General features: G+C 40.5%; 1 protein-coding gene across 17 annotated transcripts in view; it reads right to left on the bottom strand.

Moving 5' to 3' along the window:
- auts2a (activator of transcription and developmental regulator AUTS2 a) overlaps positions 1 to 20,310 on the bottom strand; it is a 284,876-nt gene that overhangs the window by 176,773 nt on the left and 87,793 nt on the right. Inside the window, exon 1 of one of the 17 annotated variants that reach the window (XM_067494298.1) lies at positions 17,377 to 17,752. The exons of the other annotated variants lie outside the window; for them this stretch is intronic. Coding sequence (XP_067350399.1) covers positions 17,377 to 17,424 — 48 coding nt within the window. The 5' untranslated portion in view covers positions 17,425 to 17,752. Of the gene's footprint in view, positions 1 to 17,376; positions 17,753 to 20,310 lie in introns of those variants that run through there. 17 annotated transcript variants of the gene reach the window in all.

The following is a 20,310-nucleotide window of genomic DNA, read 5'->3' as shown; positions in this document are numbered from 1 at the left end:
ACCTACTGCAAGTGCCTTCTCTGTACCCTTTTCTGTGTTGTTCAGACAGCCAGACGAGCTCTAGGAAAACACCAGCCGGAGACACCTGCCTATGTACAGCATGCAGCTTATTTCTGCCCATTCCATTAAATTACATGCTAACCTCTCTCATTGAACATTAATGTCAAGCTGAGAAAAAGCCAATCCAGGCAGGGCTAATAAGGCTGCGGCGGGCCGGCCTTGTCTGGCTGCCTGATACAGTGTCAGCTGTGGTGAGAGCTAAACCCCCTCTCCCCTCCTAAGTATTAAGTGTGTAAGCCTGATGCCTGTTAAGCAGGGTCTTGCAGGAGCCTTAGCCTGGGAGTCAGCGTGCCTCACTGTCTGCCTACCTAACAGGCCTGTTGGCTGGAATACACAACAGTACTCCCTTGCAAAAATGCAAGGTCAATTCAGCAGCAGTGGTAAGACTGAGACACAAGGACCAGCATTGTAATTGGGAACTCAATAAAGCTCATGTAGAAAACAATGTAAGGTGGTACTGGCAGATCACATCCACCAGGACCATAGAAAACCCAGAGCAAACAATCTGTCTGCACATCCACAACCCTACACAGACTTTATACATCTACATCAGATGAGCTGCACATACTTAGAAGTCACTGGAGGAACAGCATGGGGGCCTGATGAATTCACAAACAGCAGGAAATTGCACTACTGTATTTTCATCCGAATTATCGGTAACTCTTTGTCTGTTTATCCATTGCTGCTTTTTCCCCCTCTGCCTCACCACAGCAGCAGATAGGCAGAGTAAGGCAACAGGGGCCCTAAATCTGTAAAGGCTACATCCCTCCTCCCCCTGTTTCATTTGCAGACCCGTGGCTCACAGTCAGACTGTCACAGAGAAAAGCCATCTCCCTCACAGCATGGCCGCTGTTTCAGGGCAATGCCGATCTGCTGTATGCACCCCGACTTTCCTTGCTCCCACTGGGCTATTCAGAAAATCACAGCTGACACTGAGACGTTTGTCTCCCTTTTGTGCTCACCCCTGGTCACACTGCAGCAAAAAAGAAGGGGAAAAAAATGGGAGTACGGCTCCCCTCCTGAGGAAACACTGAAAATTATTTTTGTAACCCTCAGTGTGGCAATTTTGATGAAAAGCACAAAAAAATGAATAAAATGCAATTTAAAAGGCAGGCTCTGTAGGGGTGGGAGTATGCCTGTGGCTTTCTGAGTTTGTTGGGAAAAATTGGGTTCACAGCCTGAGGTTTATCATTTGAAGCTTTAGGCATTTTCTGGAATATAACTGGTATAATCATTTCAAATAGGCCAAAATGATATGAAGTCTTCTTATAAAGACTACAAGAATCCACTAAAGTCTAATAAAGTACTGTCAGCATTAATGTGGGAGTTTGCATTTCTGTTGCTTTCCACTGTGACAGCTTCTGTGTCAGATGGCTTTGAACTACAGGGTCTGCTGATGGTGTGAGCACTGCATAGCAGCAGGAAGAAGACATCATCAATGCAGGTTTGCCAGCACTGACTGCACTACACAATCAAAAACAATTAACTGTTCTGCCAAAAAGCAATACAGAGTAGAAGATCCTGCAGGATCTTGTCAATCATGTCAGCTCATCAGATGTACTATGACTTCAGAGAACTGTTTGCAAAGGGATGTCAAGCATTCGACTAACTAGTTTGGGCTAACTAGCTTCTCAGGGTGACTTTTGAACTACCCTGATTCCATGGTAACAGTGACGTAACCTGATAAGCTAATCCACATTTTCTCAGATAAGCTCCTCTCACACACTGAAATCACAAAACAATGAACCATGACCAAAACAAAACCAGTGAGTTCCCCACATAATCCCATTGTTATTTGCAGTGAGCACTAAATAAAACTGGGGCAAGGCTGTGAAAATACTGGGTTGTAATACTTGGACATCATTTTTGCATCTCAGGCCATCTTATAGCCAAAATACCTTTTGGTGAGAAAATCTAATTTGACAAAAATCAAATGATTTAACAAGACCACATTAGATGGTCAGCTGTACCTCAAAGTACAAACTTGCTCACAGACTTTCAAACAGTCTAAAGGCAAATGCAAATAAGAAGTATAGGAGGCTTACTTTCAAGACAAAACATAAAACTGAGCATTGAAGCAGAGAAAACATGCTAAAATCCTAAAAGTAACAGGGGGCGTTACTTTTAACGCTTAGAGGTTTTGGTGAGAAGTGCATTTACTTGCTTGTAGTCTCACTGGAGAGCATACTGTACTTTAAGCCAAGGAGCAAGGCTAAAACAAGCATCCATCACATTTAAAAGCACACTTTCAGCAATTTTTTTTCTTGATAAATCTTTATTTACAATCGGCTGTATACAATTCACTTCATAAAAGGTGCCAAGCTTTAGTACGCGAGAGAGATTTGAGTGCAAGTGCTAATGTCGAAATTCCCCTGAGCTGTCTTTTAAACACGCAGGTAAATAATTTAGCACAGCCTGAACAAAGACTGAATCTGAGAGCGAGTGCTGGGTTCTCTTGTGTATGCTGCACTTTCAGTAACCGTCCCAAAAGAAGGAACAATGAGTCGGGTACTTTTCTCTCTGTTTGTGAGAAATTTTTCTGCTTTATTTTGAGCTTTCAAAGTTGATTTTCAATTCACAACCAGAGCCGCTGTTGCTTCCGTCAGGCCCTGTGTCTTGCGTCGAGGACAGAGAGCTGCTACACACACCAGCATGTCACCCTCCTGTTGACCTGTGGGTGGTGCTACTCGACAACACATCACAAGGAAGACTGAAAGGAGGAGGACAAAGGGCAAAATAGCACATGCTAAAGAAGTAATACTGGATAATAAGGGTGTATATAGACTGTAATTAGAAATGGTTGCTGGGTAAAACAAATACATCTCACAGAGACGTCAAACAAAACAAAAATACTTGCAACAAACCATATTCTTCTTTTGGGCTTCAGTAAAGTCTTGCTTTTAAAACTCCAACTTTTCTAGGTAGTTGAACTTTCCCATTTGGGGGGGGAGTTGCACCAGTATCACCCACCAGATGCAACAGAATCACTCACAGCCTACGGCCTATAGGGATGCTTGCTTGGCACTGTAGTTAAACACGTTTAAAGTAGCAGATTTCTTTATTTACAACATAACCCAGAGTTGGACTCAGTGAGCTGCAATTCAGGAAATTTCAAGGAAACACACTTATATTGATGCAGGTTTATAATAACATATAATAACAAACGTGTCACATTTTAGGGAGAAACTGTGATTTGATGATATTGGCTGATAGAGGAAATCAACCTCTGCCACATGGTGTGTCCAGTTCAGCTTCTGGCAAAGACAAAGTACTTCAAAGACATCAAAAGATCCACACTCTCCAGATTAAATGTTAATTTTCTCCCTGTTTTCACACCAGAGGAGACCTTCAGTTAAGCTGTATCTTACCAATTCTCTTGCATGTTTTGTTACTTTCCTGAAAATGACTTTTTTTTTTTTTTTTTAGGTGAGTCCATACTTGCTCAACTTCTCTTCTTAAAACAAACTAGTGTGTTTACTGCACCAGCAGCTCCTGTGGTTTCAATAGTTTTCCTGGGTTTAGCAGAAATAATACACACAGAAATCAGAGACGGACTGGTTAGAGGGATGTGAGAGACAGCCTCTCTCTGCTTGTAGGCTCAGGTCAGACTAGGAATCAGTTCAGTGGGTCTTTTTAACTTTTAATGGCTAATAATTGATGAACACAAAGGGCTTATTCGATTCTGCTTGTGAAAGAAGAGCTGACATTCAAAAGGTTCACTAAATCTTACATTATAGCCCATCCTCCATCTTCATGCTTTCCATGTCCTTGTAGCTGTGGGCTAATTGCAGCGATTTTAGATGATTGTTATTAAAAACAGGCGAGCAGCGGCACTTTGTGAGCTGAATCCCCTTGAGGAGGGGCCCTGTCACACCGGGAGCGCCTGTGCATCCTAATGACTGCAATCAGGGCCTGCAAGAGTGAGGACGCCTTTGTTTTCCGAAATGCTGTGAAAGAGGAAAAGATATGCACACACATAACAACACACTCTAACACTCTTCAGGGTGAATAAAGCTAAAGAGAACAACAACAAAAGTGGCGTTCCTGTGCTTGTCAGAGGTTCCTGCTGCAGTACCCACACGGTTCGACGGCAATTCAATGAGACACCCAGACAATCATAATACACAACACAGCAACTCACACATGCACAGTGTAATTTCAGGCATATGTGTCAAGAGGGTTCACTAAACGTTACAATACGGTTATACGGCCAAATGGTAGTAGCAGAATGTGAAATGCCAAAAAGTAGTCAGGTCAAAATAACAGTGTCATGATAGTAAAAATACTTTGGAAAATTCACATGAGGAGCACATTTGACTGTATATACATCAACAGCACATTCAAATCAAGAAAAGTGAAATAAATTACAGAGAGTACACCAAGCATGTTAATTTACTGAACGTCGAAACTTAAAAAAAAAAAAATATTATAATATAATATCTATTTGTGTCATATTTACAACAAATAATTCTGACCATTTTTTATGTAAAAATCCCTGATCTGAAGCACAGTCAATGTCTGTGTTCCATAAAGCAATAAACACTAGCTTTCTGAAATTTATACTTCAAATCAAACACTGTTCTGTCCAATATCATAGTATTCGTCATATAGTTTAGTTCAGGACTTAAATTATGTTACTAATATTTTATGTGAAAGGAGTTTATTTAAAAATTTTATAAATGGTATGTTTATTGCAGCTTCACGCATTTCAGAGTATGCTTTCCTTCTTCCGCCCTTATAATCCTGAGGAGATGCACACCCACACCCACACACAGACTGAGTCCATTTTAAGTACCAGAGATTTTACAGTCTGATTAATTAAATTGTAACTAAATCAATTCTAATTATCCAGCAGTCGGTTGTGACATTAGACAGTGTGCAGCACAGTGACCAACCACACCAGCAGTTATCTGATACAATTACAAAACACGCTCACAAAACATAGCAATCAACAAAAAAAACAAACTAATAAGACACATGGCGCTCATTTACAACAAGCTGAACAAGAGGAGCCAGGGGGAGCAGCTGATCGATACCTGCTGAGTTTGAACTTTATGATAATTAATGCAAAAGTGGAAGAACAAGGAAATACATAAACAGAATAAATAAGCTCTGGTGCAGAAAGCTGACTTCATGAATTGATGCCTTTTAAAAACAAAAGTGTGACTGAATCAGTGATTGATCAATCATGGAGGTGAATAGGCCAATAGGAAGGTTGTGCTTTAACATAATCAATCACCAACTGGGTGGGCTTTACTCAGACTTTCAGAATTTCTTTCCACTACTATTCTGTCCCCATCCTACCATTGATCTCAGTCTCTCTTTGTTGAGTTTGCCCTTCCCTTGACTGTTCGTCAGCACAAAAGTGAACTAAACCTCATGTGACTAAAGCAGCATCAAGTGAACCAAAATACAGCAAATAAGGAGAACAACTAAATGTTTGACTGCACTTCCAACACATGCTTATTCAGCGTTATAGCTTCTTGATAAGACTGAGACCTGTATCAGCCTGGTTAAACATTAAAACACTATTGTCCTGTAGGACAGCACTGTGGATGTTGTCTGTTGTCCAATGCTCCATCATTTTTCAGCAGCAGTAGCAGCAGCTGCAGCGTTTGAGTGGATTTTTACAGTGTGACCAAGTGAAAATTAGCTCACACACAGACATACACAGAGTTGGGCACTAAAAAAAGGGAATTACAGGACCTTGGGCAAAGGGTCCAACACAACACTGTAGTCTCCTCCCTGGCCATGCATAATGCATGAAAACATGCAAATACGTTATTGCGCATATGCATTAATGATCACGAAGAAACTCACAGTCTAAGCACTAGGGCAATTAATAAAAGATGGTGCACAGATAAAAGCACATACACCCCCCCCCCCCCTTCCCACCACCTACAAAACCCCCACCACCTACAAAACCCCCACCATTTAATCCACTGAGACAGATTTCATGCCAATTCTTAACCTTGTTTTATTTTTGCGCTGCTTGGGGGTGTGTGGTGCAGCTCGAGTAGAGCTGAATAATGAATGGAGGCTATTGGAGCACCCCACTACTGTAGAGAAAGTCTGCTCCACAGATGATACAGCAAGGTTTCTCTCTCACACACAGGCATGCACACGCACACACTGAACGATGCATGCACATGCGCAAACACGTTCATATTTTTATTCTTTTTAGCACTTTTGACATATTGCATTCCCTTCCCCCTTACCCTAACCATCACAACTACAGTACCTGTAAATCCCTGAGCTTAACCATTATCCTAACCTAAACCCACTTCTAACAAAGTCTTAGCCCTCAAACAGGCCTTTAAACTTGTTAGCACTGCCAAAATGTTAGAGTAAAACTTTTTTGGCACTACCTAGGTAACACCGCTCTAACTAGATAACACAAACAAACCAGCTGAGGTCCTTATCAGATGCTTTGGATAGGAAATGGGGGGGTTAACTGATCTCTGGGGAGCTGTGAAATCAGGGTTTCATAGCCTGGAGAAAAATAAAACTCCAAAACAGGCACAAACACTGCAAATTGTGAGTTTTTAGAGAATGCTGCTATCCTAAGTCCAGCTACTGTACAGTGAACAGATAGAAAGACTGTATATTTGGCCATACTGGAAAATAATGTCTTTTTACATGAAATGTGCAGGCAACTGAAACACAGACTCCAGTGTGCAAAGTCTCTAGTGACAACTTGTCCCAATTTCGCACTTTTTCTCCAAACTGCACTGTAAAATTTCTGTTCATTGATATTGGGGGTTGTGCACACGCTTTTATTATTTCAGTCTCATTTGGAACAAAAGTGTCACCAAGATGCATACGTTCTTAAAAAGTAAGCCGACCTTTTTTAATGGACAGCAATCTACAAAATAGGGCAACGTTTATCATGCCTACACCCATATGTGTATTGACACATTACCAAAGAGGTAAGCAGCCACACATCTTATGTCTTTGGCCTGGATTTCATCTCTGTCAGCATCCTCATGGCATGGACAGGTGTAGCTCCTGTTGGAGTGAGTAATGGCATTTGCACCTACTGTAACATTATTCTGGATTCTACAGCCTCTGCTCATATGTAAAATTTTAATTGAGCATACCAAAGAGAACCAGAAACATGTAGAGAGGGAGGGAGGGAGGGAGGCAGATGGTTGGGGAAAGAGAAAGCTCTGCCTTATCTCTTCTTTGTTCCACTGAGTATGAGCTGGCCGGGCTGACAGCTTGTCAATCTAACCGACCGAAGGGACAAGATCTGAATATGACAGCTCTTTCTCCTTTTCTCTCTCTGTCAGTCTGTGTCATTCCATCACTTGTGTGCAACCACAAGCTGACCTTTCACTGCCACCATGCCTGGCCTGTCTGTCAAGCACAAATCAGATGAAAGGAGGAAAGGAGAGTGGGGAAAAAAACTCCTCCCCTGCGGCTAACATTTCCCCTCTCCTCCATGTACTGATTTCAAGTGACAGTAATCACTGTTTATTAGCTCACTTTGCCCTTGTCGTGTCCAAGAGCAGCAGCCATATATTAGAGTGATTAGACAATTAGCACCATTACAGTATTACACTGGCCAGTGTCACACGTCATGTGGATAGTGAGAGTAGACAAAACCTCTCGGTTTCCCTCCATTACAGGCATTTCAACAGCACTAAGCTGGCAGAAAATGGGCTTAATAATTGTGGCTAGTGTGCACCACTGCTCTATTTAGAACCAGACTGCATTTTCTGTTCAAATTAACAGTGTGGGGGAAAGGCACAAAGGGGAATAGACTGTGCTAAGTAGAGAGAGAAGAAGACCTGATGTAACGAGGCTTATGCCGCAACACTAATTAACACAAGGCCCCGTGCTCATTTCCTAAAAATGTAGTTAACACGACTCACACAGCTTCATTTATCTGAGCAAATGAGCAGAGAGATGTGTATCTACTTAAGCTGCAGCAGGTCAATTACTAAAGCTAAATAATTCACAGAATGTAATATTTAGGTCAAACAAAAATCCAATTCTAAAAAACTTCTACAGCGAGTAAATGCTATCATAATTACTATAATTAAAGCACATCATGCATTAATTATTATATGATAAGTCCAGTAGAAAGAGTTTAATTTTGTGCTTGCTTGGCTTTTGAGAGATGAGACATTCTCAGTTTTTGCTAAGTGAACAGAAATGCAGATGAACAAATTAAGCTGCAAGGGTTGTAGTGTCTCTTGTTACTGTCCAGTAACAAGTCACAAAAAAATAAAACATAATTCCAACAGAAAGGTTAGAGAAGAGAAAGGAGTAGAGAAAAAAAAAAGAGAAGACAGCAGAAGAGACGAGAAGACAAGTGAAGAGAAGAGGAGTGAGGATGAGAGTAGAGGCAGCATCTGAAAACTGCGAGGTATTGCAGCACTCTGATGGTCAAGCTCTTCTCTTGCAGGAGGGGTAAAAAAAAAAAAAAAAGAGGGAAATCTGTTTCCTGTCATCTTCCATCTTGTCAGTCTTTGTTCAGACATCTTGCATCTCCTCCACCAGCTGTTTGCTGCCTGTGTTGACAGATGGCTGCTTCTCTTTGAAGCTCTTCTCCTTTGCCCTACTCTCGCTTACACACTCTCCCACTCCCCCTCTCAGTGAGTAAAGTTTTAAGAGTAAAGCAAACCTGTGTTATGGACTATGGTGAACTTTGTTGGATAGAGAAAAGCTACTTGGTCACATTGGAAAACTGTTGCCTAATGTCTAATGAAATTCACTAGTCATTATGCATTTGTATATGAGAACATGAGTGTTCTGTACTGTGCACAGTATGTGAAATCTCTTCTGCATTAATTTCAGTCAGATTTTAAGCCAAGAATCACTCCAGGGGAGGTTGCTGAAAAAAAAAAAAAAACAGGCAATGCAGTCTAGTATGACCAGACGCTTACACAAGTTTACAGTCAGACAATCAGCAATTGTTGGGCTTTGCTCTCCAGCCATCTGTGAGGATGTGATCCATTCTTCCATAAATCTGTGACATTCCCACAGCTCACATTGCCAGGTTGACTCTCTTTGTATGTGTGTGTCTATATGAAGCAGCCATCCATATGAGCGCATGCACGAGACAACAGAGGGCTCTTTGAGGTAGGGTACCAGGGTCTGCCCATGTGGCTTAGGCAGCTCAATTATGGGAACCATCCCCGTGCCCAATCATCCAGCAGGGTGAAACCAGAGCTGCTCAGGAGTGGGCAGCAGACGGCAGGCAGGACCTGCTGTTCCAGGGGGAATTTAACTACAGCTAATGAGCTCTTGCAAGACTTCTCTGAGGAAAAAATTGGGTTCACCTTTACTGTGCAGCAAATTTAATTCTCAAATTACAAAACTGCTTTTAGTTATTATGTATAAATGTGTGAATGCAAGATAAAGCAAAGACTTCTCAATGGTTGGGAAGGTACTGTCAAAAGGGCTCTGCAAGAAAGTTGAAAGTCTTGAATCAGGAGAGAAATCTCTAAGTACTGTTTAAGCTACAATATGAAACTTTGGGAAATGAAGTGAGCTTACGTATGACACTCAAAATTAATCCGCCCAGGGTGTAACATACAGACTACGTGTCAAAGCCTGTGGTGTCTCTCCATATGCACAAGGTACGAGGTAAAGTGGTTATCAAAAAAAAAAAAAAAAAAAAAAAAAAGCTAGAAAAATAGAAAGAAATCTGTAGCTTTCCAAAATGGAAAGTGTATGGCACCTCCTCTAGTTCAGGCTGTCCCTGGAAAACTGCATGACTGAGATGTGACCAGGGAAATTACCATTAGCTCAGCGGTTTACAGGTGCCAACAACCTTTACATAAACCCGGACAGGAAGTGTTGTAAAAAGGAAGCCTCTTTTGGAAAAGAGCTGCACTGAATCTTATTTGGCAGATTCTGATCCCATGTGGCTAAAGGTTTCATGGTCATATGAGATCAAGATTTAAGTTTTTGGGACTTAACAGCAATTACTATATTTGCTAAAGCCAAACACAGCACATCATCCAAAATATACCATTGCTTAAGTGAAGAATGGTGGTGGTAAAATAGTGATAGGTAGGTGTTTCTCTTCAGTGGCAACTGAGCAATTGGTAAGGAATAAGGAAAAGTAAATACTGCCAAATATGATGAAGTTTTTCAGGAAACTTTGCAGCAGTCTGCTACACAGCTGGAGATGGGCAGGTATCTCACCTTCCAAGACAATAACCCCCATGCACAATGCCCCCCAAAAACCCCCCATAAAACAACAATGCAGTGGCTTCATAATAAAAAGGTGGATGTCCTTGAGTAAATAAATCAGAGCCTTGACTGAGAATGTGCAAATGGAATCAAAGAGTCAATTGCAGCTGATCACAAACAACTGAATTTGGACAAATCTGCAAAAATGAAAAGGCAAATAGTTGCATGTAATGGACTGTGTATTGATAGCACAGAAATGCAACAAAACATTTTGTACATAACTGGAGTGTTCAAACACTGAATAGTCAGTTAAGAAAAAAAAAAAAATGTTGACCATATGGCATTTACCATATTTTAACATTTAATGGAAAGTTTTGGTAGAATTGGTGATATCATATCAATATCATATTACTTTTCAAAATCACAAGAGAAATCCAAATAAAACTTGTAATGGAAACCCCTGTGATTACAGCAGCTGATTTTTTTATATTGACTTAAGTGGAATAATTTCTACCTAGTTAATCCCCAGTTGGCCTCCAGTTTAGACCATGATGTGGAAACTAAAATAATTTCATACAGAAAATTATTCATAACCCTAATATTTAGAACAGTCGGGTTATCTAAAGACACATATCTTTTCTTTCCTTTATATTGTGTATAAGAGATGGAGATAACAGATAAGACGACAGGCAAAAAGCATACAGCCTATGTGGGCGAAAGTTGTCTTTCCAGTTGGCTAGGCATCCATTCATTCGCTCCATCCATCTGTCAGGGCTGTCCCTAGAGGCTACACTGAGGGCTCTCTCTGGCCTGCAATTGTTCAGTGATCCGGACACTGGTCATCCGCTCCGTCTCTCTACTCCGTCTTCTACTGAGGACGCTGGAGACCAGGGACACAGATGCAGGCACTGCCTTGTTACAGCCCACTCACTGTGTTTACATCAAGCAAATTAACACAAACATGGCAGGGGGGCACGAGCTCCTGCCCTGCATATGAACCTAATAGCAACTGCCACTTACATCACCTACGTACAACACACACAGACCCAGTGCCAAACTCCTTTCACAGAGCTCGTGCTTTTCCTTTTCAGATAAAATGAGGAATAAAATTCCTGTCACCATTCGTTGTTCTGTTTGAATTTAGCCTTTAAAGATGTTGCCCATAAAATAAATAAAAAGTAGCAGGGATAAATTTTTAAAAAGTGAAAAAAAGAAAAAAAACTAAAAAGATGTTGAAAATTAGACAGTTGACAGTTTAAATAGAAGAAAATATTTTTAAAAAGAGCTTTGACTTCACAGGTGCTTTTATTTTGAAAATATGTAAACTATCAAAAAGGTCAAATTTCTTGCAAGAGTGTAAGGATAACTACATTTTAATGTATGTTCATGAAAGCTGAAACTTGACTGAAAAGAGACAATAAAAAAGCTGATAAAAGGTTAAGCCAAGAATTCAGTGCAAGTGATGCCACACACTCTAGCTGAGCCTAAAATTCTGCAAAAAAAACCAATTGAGAAGTTAAAAATACACACAAAAAAGTACCTGAAACAACAACTTCCATTACTCTTAAAGTGTAAAAGATATTAAGCTGAACTACAGGGACAATTGTAAAGAGTTTAGTTGATGATTTCCTAATTTGCAGCTATTCCACAAATGTAGAAAAAAGTTAAATATAATAAAGTATAAAAGTGAACACAGTTAAAAGAAATAGCCCTCCTCATCTGAAGATGACACGTTTAGAAAGTTGAACAAAGTTTCTATGACGTTGAGGACTAGTTGTTGTTGCACAGCTCTCCCAACAGTAAAAACAAAAAATTCCCTATAAAAATTACTCTGAGAGACACGTGGTTATACAATGGACAAACTTATTCTCCTGACAGCCTCTTTAAGGGTCAAATATTTCAGTTAAACTGTACATTTGTTCACTTTGAAGCTTAGCATAAACAAGCATACATGACACCCTGCAAAAGCACTTCACTCCTCATGAACAAACAGACAGAACACAGTAAGAATCTGACTGACTACTCCCTCTAAGCTTCTGTTGTCTCCTCTGCGACGGAGGCTTTTGTCTAACAGATGTTTACAGGGGGTGGGTGATGTTTCCTCACTGTGTGCTGCCTGGGAAAACATCTGGAGTTTGCAGGGATTTACCAGTAATCCCTTCAGAAAGCTGTGAAGCACTCTCCTAGAATTTTAATGAGTCTGTAAAGTAAGCGAGCAACAAAAAAAGCTGACAGGGCCCTGCTTTGCGACAAGCACTGGTGGGGTCAGTTTTGTAAGCTTCTTCCTGCTAAAGGTGCTGGGCTAAACTGACTAATACATTCCCTTAAAGATGTTTAAAGTGTAGTCAAGTGGGAAGAAAGATAAATCTTCCATGTAGATCAACTTCAACCAACGTTTTTTAGGCTTGTCCCTTTCAGGAGTCGCCACAGCAGATGTGTTCCGCACATTGATTTGGCGTGAGTTTTATGCCGGGTACCCTTCCTGCCGCAACCCTCTCATTTTATCTGGGTTTGGGACCAGCATCACTGGGTGGGGTGGGGCCACACCTGGTGGGGTGGGATTCAATCCTGCGGCCTTCTGCCTCCCAACCCAAAGCTATACCCATTGAGCCACCAGGCCCCTAGGTTTCCATGTAGATCAACTTATCTGCTAAAAAGTAAAGTACTATCCACCACCAGCCTCCTCCAAACCCATCAGCTGCATATGAACCTGGTCAACAATTTCCGATGGCCACCTTCGATGGCTCATCCTCTAGGATGAGCTGCTTGGCTTTCCAGCTGTTTAGTCTCTTATGTTGCCGATGTGTTTTAAGGTCTTTGCTATTGTTCTGTTTTGACCCCGCCTGTATCTGAGCTGAATATTTTTTCATTAACTTTGAACACCGCTTATTAACCTTGCCTGCTTATCTGACAATGAGACCTCCCTTCTTGTTCACCCTTGCTTTAGTAAAAGTAAAATGCTCTCTGCCTGACATACTGCTTGAGAGTTGTGCATTTGGCATCTTGTAAAGCAAGAACACAATTACAGCTACAAACTAGAAACAAACCCGCCAACAACACTATTGCAGTAGACCGGTCCACAGGAATGTATAGCATTGGTTTCATTGTTCTCCTTGAGATTATGTTTAAAATATACAATACCACCCAAGAGGGGTTTCCACACCATGTGCCTCCCAGAACATTCTGTGGCATGATCAGAGACTGCAATAAGCCTACCTTAATGACAATCTACACCCCACTCTTTGGCATTCACAGTCATTATAGTCATTACAGCCCCCCCTACTATTCAACAAACCAAGTCAGGCACAGTAAATACAGAGTCAATCTAAAATCAGCAGCCCTTCCATGTGGGAACATGGAAAGAAGGGGCACATTTTATATTCAACAGATCTTAACAGTGTAATATCTGGTAAATTGGATTTAGAATTATTAAAATGAATAACCATTCCATAAAACCTTTTTATTAGTACAGTTTTGTCATATTTTGGGTTTTTTTTGCCTTTCAGTGTAAATATATGATTAATACTCAGTTCTCATAATCAATTGTGCTGTTTTTTTTTAAAATAATACCTATGTAGATGAGGAAAGAAAAAGACATACTGACCACTTATTGTTGATGAAAGTAAGTGGCACAAAGAGATCAACAATATGGAAAGGGAGGTATGTTGTAACAAGGCTAAACAAGGTCTAAAAATCAGGCATGGTGGGAAAGGTTGAAGATTTGAAGATGTTTGAAGGTTGGACAGTGGTGGTGTCATTTTGTTAAAATGGTCTCAATGATGAAATTTGATTTCAAAATAAACAACACTTGCATATAAATATTGTGCTCCGTGTGGTACACTGTAAAAACAAAAGTTCAAAATCCAAAGCTTTTCATCAGTGTTATGTACATATAAGCAAAACGTAGTCATACTAAAGACAAATGGCAAAGGTCAACCAGTGCCAGTCATGCCAACTCTTTGAATGTTACCTAAAGATCCATGGAACTTGTTATATGGTAAATGTTCTGCACTTATATAGTGCTTTTCTACCTATTGGCACTCAAAGCACTTTACACTGCTTCTTATTCACCTGTTCACACTCACAATTACACACACACACACACACACACACACACACCGATGGGGGAGCTGCTATGCAGCTGGTCAATGCTCACCAGGAGCAACTAAGTTGGGGTTCAGTGTCTTGCTCAAGGACACTGACATGTGACCAGAGCAGCTGGGCATCGAACCAACAACTGCAGGATTGGTCGACGACCGCTTTACCTTCCTGCCCCACAGGGTTATCTAAATAACTGTTAGTAGTAGTCAGTGGTGGAAGGTACATTTACTGATGCAGACTTAAAAAAAAATTCTGAAGTTTTCATACTTCATTTCCATTTTCTGCTCATTAATACTATTTCACATGCCAGATGACCCCTGACTACAAAGATGCAGTTAAGACTCAAACGTCAATGCTGCATCCAAGCAGCTCGCTACAGTTTTAATCTTACTGTGGACTTACATATAGAAAAGCAGGGAAACAAGGAAAAAAAAAATATATGCACCTATTATTAATGAACTATATAAAATATTCCTGAATTTTTAATTTATATTATAGTAAATGGTGAGGTGATGGTGAGCTCACTATATCTTTATCAAAGACAGCGTTCACATGGTCTATATATAAATACAATGTATGTCTCCAAGTATAGTCATCTGGCCATGGGAGAAGCCAGTGTTAACATACCACTCACAGGGCACCCAGTGTGTAAAATTGAATTAGTCCAGTGTGAGTGAAGTCGCAGCTCACCTTCTGTTGGTCTGTAGCCCCAGAGTTGGCCCAGTGGGGGGTCCTGGCAATGGCTTCACAGACAAAAAGCTACGGGCAGGGTTGTCTTCTCATTCCACTTAGAGGAATGTAACCCACCTCTAGCCTCCCTCCATCCTCTACTTCCCTCCCTCTGTCGGCTACCCCTGCATGAGGACATGAGCCCACACGCAGGGGTAGCAATTACCCTTTCCCCAGACTTAAAAGACCCCGGGTTGTTGACCCAGAAGCCACCATGCTCCATGCTCTTCTCACACTTCTCACTTTGTGGGGGCGCCAGGGGGGGCACTCAGTCAAAAATGGCAGTGCTTGTTTAAGGTCACTTCCTATTTGCATGCCGCTGAAAGCATGCCAATCAAGCATATTCATGTGGAGGCTGACTGAGGCGCAGCAGCTGGGAACAGGAGAAGTAGACAACAGTAAAAGCCCTTCTCCTAAGACACACACACAGATTTCGCCCGAGATCCCATAAAAACTGGAACACATGTTCAGCTCTTGTACATACTTGTTTATTACAAATAAAACTGTTGAATTTTTCCTTTTACTGTTTTGGTTCTTGCCTTTGTCTTCTTACAACTGCATTTTTATCAAATTTGAAGTGGAAATGTTTCAACTTAACTGACCAAATTTAATGGGATGAGAAGTAGATGGAAAGGAAAGGAGCGTGGCACTGAACTCCCAATTCCCTTTTAAAGAAAAACCCAACTGAGATTTCAAATCTCATTTTCAAAAAAGACCTGGCCAAGAGAGCAGCATGAACAATATAGTCACAGCACAGTACAAAACACACTCATAGATTCACTCAATTTTAAGTAAGTAAAACAGATGTTTCATCAAATAAAAGACACCAATCAGCAGTAAAAAAAAACACTTTCCAAAGTTCCTTAGTTTCCAAAATCTCTTTAAATTCACTTTCTCCTTTAATTTTAAGTCCATGTTGCCACAAAACACGCGTACTGTTTTTTGTACACCCTTTTTTGGTAGTTTTAAACTGCCTCTAATAAGGACATTTAGCAGGTTTGGTATAATGATGTCTACCACTGGACAAGCTTGAGCATAAAGTTATTTACATGCCAATTTATGTTTCAATTTGTGTGTATATATATTCAGAACACGTTTATGAAAAATATGATGGGCTTAAAATAATAAAAAAAGGATCAGAGTTCTAAAATATAAGAAGAGCGTCCATCTTCTCACTTTGCCACCTCAAGACTGCTCAAGTACAAGATGGAAGACCAGATGGAAACAGAGAACCTCAGGCACCAACAGATGCTCCCATCAGGCCACTTGGCACACTCACTCACCCTCCATAATACGCCTGATTATGTCAAAGCCAGTCAAACACATGTACACTGTTATTCCATATTTTTATAGCCCCAAATGTTTTAACTAGTGCAGGATAAATAAAGCATAAACCACAGTAAACTGAGCGCTGCGTCGCTTGTTTTAATGTAATGAGATAGCTTTATTGATCCTACAGGGCAGACACCTGATGCTTAGACAAGAACATGATCGGCGTAAGGGGTTAGCACTAAAATCATTAGTCATGACACAAAGAGAGACAAAGCATGAACAGGAGTGGGCAAGCTGACTGACTAGATGGCTGCTGGTGGGTGACGTATGGCTGATTGAGCCCCTTACTGGTTGAATGACTGGTTAACTGACTGAAGGTAATTGTAACCCTAGCTGTTTTTATTAGCACTGCAGTGAACATTTGGAGAAAGTGCTAGAGGCTGGCCTCAAACTTGGCTTTCACAGTATAATACCACCCACATATGGAAGGGCAGCACTGAGGAATTACGTCCCATCAGACTCGATGCCATTACGTCTAATTATAGGATCTAATATTCAAACCGTAGCCTCACTAACTGCAATAAAACATGATCACTGTAAAAACACCACAAGAGACTGCCCTCATCAGCCATTACAACTGCAGCATTTTTACAACACAAGCTGTACACATGGCTAATGGCTTAAACGAAATTTGCAAGCATATATGCTATACTCCAAGAAGCAGTGTAGTGACGAGGTAATTTGTGTTTGCACTCAGCACTCATGTGACTGAAAAACTATCAAACAAATGCCACTGGACAAAGGCTGCTAGCAGTGTTTTAGGTTGCCTTTCAGTGAAATAGTGTATTTACAGGAAAAGGCACCGTCAGCAGCCAGAAGGCAATGTTCCCATGTGTAGAATTACAAAGAACATTCAAATTTAACCTCCTCTTTACCACAGGCCTACACATTTGAGTCCCACCATGAATTTAAAAGAAGGATATCACTGCACAGCTAAATTATTCAACATTTCACAGACAATATTCGATATTAGCCTTGGAGAAACAAATCCATATATAGACTTACCTTCTCATTGTATTTGAATTTCACATAGAACCAACTGGACTTGATCATCCTTCTCTTTGCTGATCTGGACAAATTCAGTATATCAAGGGAAAAGTCTCCTCCAAAGACAGATGTTGAATATGCACAGCAGTGACACCGAAACACTTGTGTTCTGTCTTGCTGTCGCTGACTTCAAACCTCTAAGCCTGCTGCTGTTTCTTTCACTCCCTCGTCTTTGTGGTGTGTCTGCGTGTATGTGTGTAGCTTGGCAGGCTTGGAAGGCTGACAGAAGAGCTCCTCAGATGGGCTTCAGCTGTGTTCAGCCTTGGTGGCAGATGCCGAGAAGAGAAGAATGTTTCCCTTCTGTAGGCAAATTCTAAAGACTGAAGCACCAGCCTCCCTTACTGCCCTCTCGCTCTCTTACCTCTAACTTTCTTTTTCCGTCAGCTCTGCTTTTGCTCCCTTTCTCTCTCCTGGTCTTGCTCCGTTTGTTTTATTTTTCCCTATTCTAGCCCTTTACACTCTAGATGTCTCCCTCAGTGCTTACTATTGCTCTCTTTTATGCACCGTTAAGTTCTCTCAGTCTGATCTCATTTAACCCCCTTCTGTATCTATTTCAATCTTGTGCTTCTCTGCCCTCTGTACAGTAACACTGTCTGCTTTATTATTTCCACAGACAGCAGCCCCTGATGCTGCTCTGACCCTGAAGGCGCAGTGTTCCCACAAGCCAAATAAACTGTCGGCAGAACAAATGTGCCTCGAAACTGCTCCGTCAAATGCAGTTATGTCAAGATCAGACTGGGTACAGCTCAAGTCTGCATGACAGCTCAAATATTTACAAATATTTACAAGTATTGCATAAAGGATTATTGTAAGTTATTCTGGTTTGATAAAATTTCCACCAATTTTCCTTTTACATAGCTTAAAAATTTGATACATGTTGATTACCATTTCCTGCCGTGAAAATGGGCAAATACATACACCCGATGGTGAAGAACTCATTCATTGATACACACAACAACAATGTTGAACTACAGTCAGACTGGCAGACTTCTTACAACGTCTGTCAGTGAGCACAGATCTGCAAATCGTCAAACAAAAGACAAGGAACAGCATGAGATTCTGTGGTATACGACCAGATTACAAACAAAACAGCCCACCTCCTGCGTGAAGTGCTCAACAACCACCCCTTGCCCAATTAACACGAGTGTTTCTTAACAAGTGACAACGCATCTCGCACTGACTATCTCTTGATGTTTGCTACATGTCTGAAAGAGAAACTCCCGGCAATGTCAGGACCCGATCCTGGTGACAGTTTACAGGGATTCTTTGCGAACGTAAAAAGAGAAGTGCAAACTATGTTACTGCCTTAGACCAAAATATAGTAACTTAACTTACAAACAGTTAGGAGTAACATGTAATAAATTACTTTAAAAGTTACTTTCTCAATTTCTTGTTTGGGACGCTGCTGTGAGTAATTTAGAGAAATTAGATTTTATTTCCTCCCTTTTATCTATAATACGTTCATGTTTCTTCCAACCTGTTATCTGAAGTCACATCTGAAAACCCACAGCAGGATTTCTGACTTGCTGGACTAATAGCAAGGACTCTATTTATTTATATATATATAAATATTTATTTATATTCCATGAGTACAGTTTTACCTGAATGCCATACTTCAGTCTATTAACCAGTTACTTTACCTAACATTTCTCAACTTAAGACTTTTGCTTTAGTTCAAAAAGAATGCAAAAGCCCCATCTTCCACCTTTTCAAGGTCCTCTAATAGTGTACTCTGACATGAACATATACAGTATATCAGGGAATATAAGCTCTGTTCCACAAGAAGATGTTGGTCAATTAAAAAGTGTTTAAACAATTATAAAAAAAATAAAAATAATATAAACCAAACAAAATAATTAAATAAAAAAGCAATTAGTACACAGTGATTCAGTAAGGGGTGGCAAACTGATTTTATGAAGTGGATCTTTGAAAAGCTACTCACCCACTGTGAAGGCTTTAGGACTAAAAGGGCCAAAGGAAAGACTGGGCCACCCAGTCAATGTTTACTTTCTGCCACTCCTCCCAGCATACAGGCCCGCTGTGTATATAATCATGTCACCTTTGACTATGGCTTCAAATGTCTGCCAGCTAGAAAAGGCTCCTGTGTACCACAGGATTTAGCCAAATTTGGCAGTTCCAGAGTTTAACTAAGAATGCCCCTGTATCATGACCCAGCAGAGTGTTATAAACAAAAGCAATAAGCCTTAGTGCCAATAACTGTATTAACATCCACGGAAACATAACTTCCCTTGGCCAGACCTTTTCCCTGTAATTGATATGTTTCAATACGAAGACGATGAATATTTCTATAGTGAATGCAGGACATCTTCCTGATGACTATTAAAGTGTAGAGCTACTAAAATGTCACTTGCAAACTTAGTGTAAAGTAAAGCCAAATGCAGCAGTGCAGAACAGCACTAGTGTTCACCCTGAAACAGAGAAGACTAAAATAGAAAGAGCTGTTGTGGAGTTTGTCAGTGTTGCCGCAGAACTGTGGATACCAGAGTTGAATGTGTTAGCACAACATTGACTACCTGTGGGTAGCTAATTAAAAGTGCAAATCATTTGTTAAAAATGCATGGAAAGAGCAACACACAGTGGAGGAGGGAGAACATTTCACCAACGCATATTAGTTTTATCCAAATAGCAAATATGAGGGAAATACTTATATGGAAAATAACACAAATTAACAAACTGTTAATGGATTTAACAAAACACAAAATGAACTGCAATTTATTTATTTTATTTTTTTTCTGAAACCAATATGTTTAAATAGAATCAGATTAAATAATGCAGATTCTTATTGTTGAGAAACAAAAAACAAATAGTTTTTTTTTTTGATAACAGCAGCACCATTGGTTAGTTACGGTAATAACTTGCAAACAAATTGCT

This window comes from Channa argus, chromosome 24, assembly GCF_033026475.1.
Source record: "Channa argus isolate prfri chromosome 24, Channa argus male v1.0, whole genome shotgun sequence".
Lineage (NCBI taxonomy): Eukaryota > Metazoa > Chordata > Actinopteri > Anabantiformes > Channidae > Channa > Channa argus.
Note: the sequence above shows the minus strand (reverse complement) of the source record. Positions and strands in the feature narration are given on the sequence as shown.